Source organism: Labrus mixtus, unplaced genomic scaffold (genome assembly GCF_963584025.1).
Source record: "Labrus mixtus unplaced genomic scaffold, fLabMix1.1 SCAFFOLD_179, whole genome shotgun sequence".
Lineage (NCBI taxonomy): Eukaryota > Metazoa > Chordata > Actinopteri > Labriformes > Labridae > Labrus > Labrus mixtus.
Genome location: NW_026870109.1, coordinates 45,001 through 49,567, shown reverse-complemented (window position 1 = coordinate 49,567; position 4,567 = coordinate 45,001). Strand labels below are relative to the sequence as shown.

Below are 4,567 nucleotides of genomic sequence, written 5' to 3'. Positions count from 1 at the left end.
CAGGTTACACTTCGGTCCCTCGATGTTGGGTCTGCAGCGACAGCGGCCGTTCCTCTCTCCACACAACTGACCTGCTGCACCTCCGATGTCACACTGGCAGCCTGAAAAAAAAACATCAAATACAAAAAGTGACTCAAACAGCAAAAAGATCGGGTTCAGGTTCAGTTTGCTTTTTATTTGTACCCGTCGGCTGCAACATCTCAGCTCTGTCTCTCAAAGGGAAAACCCCACAAAGTGACATCAGTGACCTTTTAGAAACCCTCACCCTGGCAGCCAAAGTAGTTGTGTTCCTGCAGGTTGTAGAATCCGTCTTTACAGGTGGAGCAGGTCCCGCTGCAGGCGTTTGGCTTACAGTGACACTGACCCGTTTCCTGTCAGACAACAAAGACATTAAGATGACGTTATGACGAGTAAATCAAGGAGCAGAGAGACTGATGTTCGGAAAAAGACGATCAAATTATCAAATAGAAACCATGTCCTGACAACATATGGGTGTGCCTCGTGGAATGGGGGGGGGGGGCAGCCCCATAACTTTTGATAGGAGCGCAGCATCGCCGCAGCACTAGGTCCTATCCCCCCATTTGCAGCGGCGGGCTTTCCAACGGTACCAGCCCACGTGTGTGGGACGTTGCGATGCTGAGATTTAGGCTTTTGAATGACCACCATAGAAATGAATGGGGCAGTGGAAAGGGTAAAAAGTACAAAAAGTGTTTTTGGTGAAAATGGTTCATCCAGAAAGTGTTTAGGAGCATTTGGAGTCGATGGGTACCCATTTTTTTTGTGTGGTTTTTGTGAGTGGACTTGTGTACTTGCTGAGACTTGCAACACATCCCGAGTGATTAGGTTATGTACACACATACAGCTGGAAGATTCCCTCCTAGCGGTCTGAGGACTGCCACAAGGGGCCGGGTCCAGAAAGATATTGTGGATTCACCTTCCACCACACAATCTGCAGCCAAGCTCCGGTCTGAAACCTCTTACATCAGCTGCTAAACCCCCTCACCCTCGACCCCACCCACCCCCTACAACCATCACCTTCCACACACACCTACCCATCCATACACCCCCCCCCCCCTCTCATATTTGTTTTTGATGCCCATACAAAGCATGTCAGAGGAGGAACAGAAGCTTCATTTGCTCACCTGTGCACACTCTGCAACACCGCTGATAGTTCCTGCAGCGTTGCACTCACAATCTGCAGGAGAGAGGAGACACACACACACACACACACACACACACACACACACACACACACACACACACTGAAGTTCATCTCAGAGCGACATTAATGCATCTAAACTGGTGAAATAAATGTGATGTGTGTGTGTGTGAGTGTGTGAGTGTGTGTGTGAGTATCTCTTACTGGAGCATCCATCAGACGTATCAGGGGAGAGGTTCCAGTACAGAGGTTTACAGATGTCACAGGCCGGACCCTCCACATGCTGACGGCACACACACTGACCCTGAGAGAACAAATACGTTTGTTTCTACATTGAATTCTGCATAAACATAAATAATCTAAATGAATGATGTGTAGCTGAATGAACTCTTACCACAGGCGGAGGCACCGCATACTGAACGGAGCCTGCAGGGTGGCAGGTACCAGCTTCAGAAGACAAAGGAAGAAAAAGATGATTACAAAAAAGGTTGTAGATGTTGACGTTGGGTGGAGTGACAAACTAACTGCAGTGTGAGTTAAAAACAGCGGTTCTCAACAAGTGGGTCAACCACTGCACCAGCGAACAGCCCCTAAATTATTTTTAATTTTTTTTTACACTTGAAGGCTGTTTTACTGCATTACAAGTTGTCATATTTCATCACATATTTTGTTCATCCTGACACATTTTTATATATAATTTTTTAAACGTACAAGAATACATACAACATGAAATAAAATAAAAAAATAAAGAAAAATCCAAAGAAAAGGTACAAAGGGGAAAAAGATAATTAAATTAAGATTTAGAAAGAAAAAAATAATACTAATAATAATAAAAAATAAAAATATAATAAAAGTTCCTTCGCTACTCTCTTAATTTAATTTAATATAATTTAATTTAAATACCTGTTATTATTCCACTTTAGCCCCCAAATTATTATTTGTTTTAAAAGTCTATGAAGCGCTTTTTAAACACCTTTCTTCTGTTCCATTTCTTTCTTCTGTCACATGTTGTTGTGCAGCCTGAGGTCAGAGCGGCACCATTCTTCAAATTCATCTTATTGGTTGAGTCTGGATTTCTCATGGAGCAGTTGGTGGTGGGTCTTCAGGCTAGACTAGTTAAGAGCCCCTTCTTAAAGGTGTGTATACCTACGATTTCCCGCTGTCATTACGGATTACTGTGGTTACTTTGGCACGTCTTTTGTTCGCTTAAAACAACAATTACCTGCTTCCATTTCCTTCCCATGTAATTGAGGATATGCAGCGGTTCTACCAGCTTCAAGACATCAATTATGAGCTTTGCCTAGATTGTTTTTTTCATGCATCATCATCGTCACAAACAAGAAGTCCGTTTGTCTTCAGAAAGCTGAAGAAACAACTTGTTTTTAATTATTTCTTCTCCTCCCGCTCTACAGTTTCCCATGACACTCTCACTCACAGGCCTTAAATCATGATTACTGTTTTAACCACAACAGTTTCTGTTTATTATGACACATTTACAGACGCTCCTAATGAGACGCACGGTCTGATGGAAGAGGAATAAATAAATACAAATAATAAAATGAAAGTGGAGTTTAATTCGCAGTAACTCAGTCTGCAGGGACTTGTGGTGGGAACCGGAGGGATCACTGGTTCAAGTCCCGGTGCGGACCAAATCTGGAAAGTTGGTCTGGTAGCTGGAGAGGTGCCAGTTCACTTCCTGAGCACTGCCGAGGTGCCCTTGAGCGAGGCACCAACCCCCCCCCAGGTAATCGAGGCTATCTTCAACGACGTCATAATTACAGAGAACCACAGGAGATTCATCGGTTTCTGACACGACCAACGTCGAGTGAATCGAGCGACAACAAAAGGAGATTATCTCATCTTTGAATATATACCTTGGCAGTTGGGGAAGCCGTAGGAGCCATGTGCACAGCTGTCACACCTCAGTCCCACCACGTTCGGCAGACACCCACACTGTCCCGTCCCCTGGTCACAGCTGCTGTAGCGCGAGCCCGCCGGAGAACACTGACAGGCTGAAAGACAACACGTTAAAAACTCCCGTTATCCATCGATCTGATTTATTAATACAAGTTAACTCAGAGAGAGAAGGGAACGCTCATTTCTTCTGCAGAAAAAATGTGAAACTTCTACATTTGATCCAAAAAAGAAGCCATGAAGGAGTTCATAAGACTTACGTGTGCAGCTTGGGTAACCATAGTAACCGGGAGCACACTGGTCACATGACGCTCCGCTGTAGTTGGGCTGGCAGTGGCAGTGACCTGACGCCGTGCAGCTGCTGTCCAATGAGGTGCGAGGATCACAGGTGCACACTGTGGAACAGGAAGTACGATAAAGTGTCAAACACTGGCAGACATTTTCACGGTACTGATGAATTAATTTAAGAGTTTTAGAGACTTTCATGTATATTACATTTAAATTAAAATCAACCTACTGGATTAAACAAACAAATAAATATGTGTGACACGATCCTCCAGCTCACAGGACATTTCACCTCCCGAGCAGCGAGAGGCCGCTCCTCCACAGAAATCATTAAATCTGGATCCTCATGGTCAGCGTTTCCGTCTGTCACAGGCTGTGTGGTATTCAAACCTTTCTTTTATTCTAGCTGTGTCTTTGCGGTTTTGTGAAATGTATCACGGAGAGCACAATGTGTGACTTTAATAGAGCGCCATAAAAATGTAACGAGGTAATATCACACTTCATAAGGAGTGTTGAGCGTTTCCATGCGAGTCTCCAGATGTCCAAGAGAATCCAGATGTGCAACGTCTGATGGGATTTCATAATCTATACTGTCATACACAGAAACAGATGTAGCTAATCAGACATTCTTTAGGTCAGTGTGTGTGTGTGTGTGTGTGTGTGTGTGTGTGTGTGTGTGTGTGTGTGTGTGTGTGTACCTTGACAGTTGGGGTAGGAGTGGAATCCAGACCTGCACTGTTCACATCGCGGTCCCTGAAACTCGGGTTTACACAGACAGCGGCCCGACGCGTCGCAGCCTTCAGGCAGAGAGCCGACCGTGCTGCAGCCGCAGACTGAAGAGAGAAACAGAGCGAGGCAGAGACTCAGTACAATCATTACAGTGAAGGTTTGATTCTGTATTGTTCCAAATGTATTGGCTCTTATATTGTCTCCGGTTGACTCTTTAAAGGCTTTATATGTGATTTTTTGATCCAGCAGATGTCGCCCTTGAGCACCAGCATGAAACCAAAACAACTCGCGCTGCATTGTTGTGTTAGCATGCTAATGCTAGCGATCTTTATTATGCTCGTATCTTCACACTGCATTTAAATTTACCTGAAATGAGCGTGATCTAGAAACACAGTTAAGCAGTGAGTACAGTATGTTATTCTTCTTTTCTCTAGTCCCTCAATTAAACAACTTTTATACACGAGGGGAGGAGTCAGCCGG

The 4,567-nt window shown here is 44.4% G+C and overlaps 1 protein-coding gene across 1 annotated transcript in view; it reads right to left on the bottom strand.

Moving 5' to 3' along the window:
• Positions 1-6: 6 nt before the first annotated feature.
• The window catches only part of LOC132961607 (laminin subunit alpha-5-like), a gene marked incomplete at its 3' end in the record, with an annotated part of 27,765 nt that continues 23,204 nt past the window's right edge, over positions 7-4,567 (bottom strand). The window contains exons 12-19 of the mRNA XM_061033340.1: positions 4,057-4,191; positions 3,334-3,468; positions 3,034-3,171; positions 1,554-1,606; positions 1,364-1,463; positions 1,143-1,195; positions 266-371; positions 7-101 (exon numbers count right to left, since the gene is read on the bottom strand). Coding sequence (XP_060889323.1) covers positions 7-101; positions 266-371; positions 1,143-1,195; positions 1,364-1,463; positions 1,554-1,606; positions 3,034-3,171; positions 3,334-3,468; positions 4,057-4,191 — 815 coding nt within the window. The remainder of the gene's footprint in view (positions 102-265; positions 372-1,142; positions 1,196-1,363; positions 1,464-1,553; positions 1,607-3,033; positions 3,172-3,333; positions 3,469-4,056; positions 4,192-4,567) is intronic.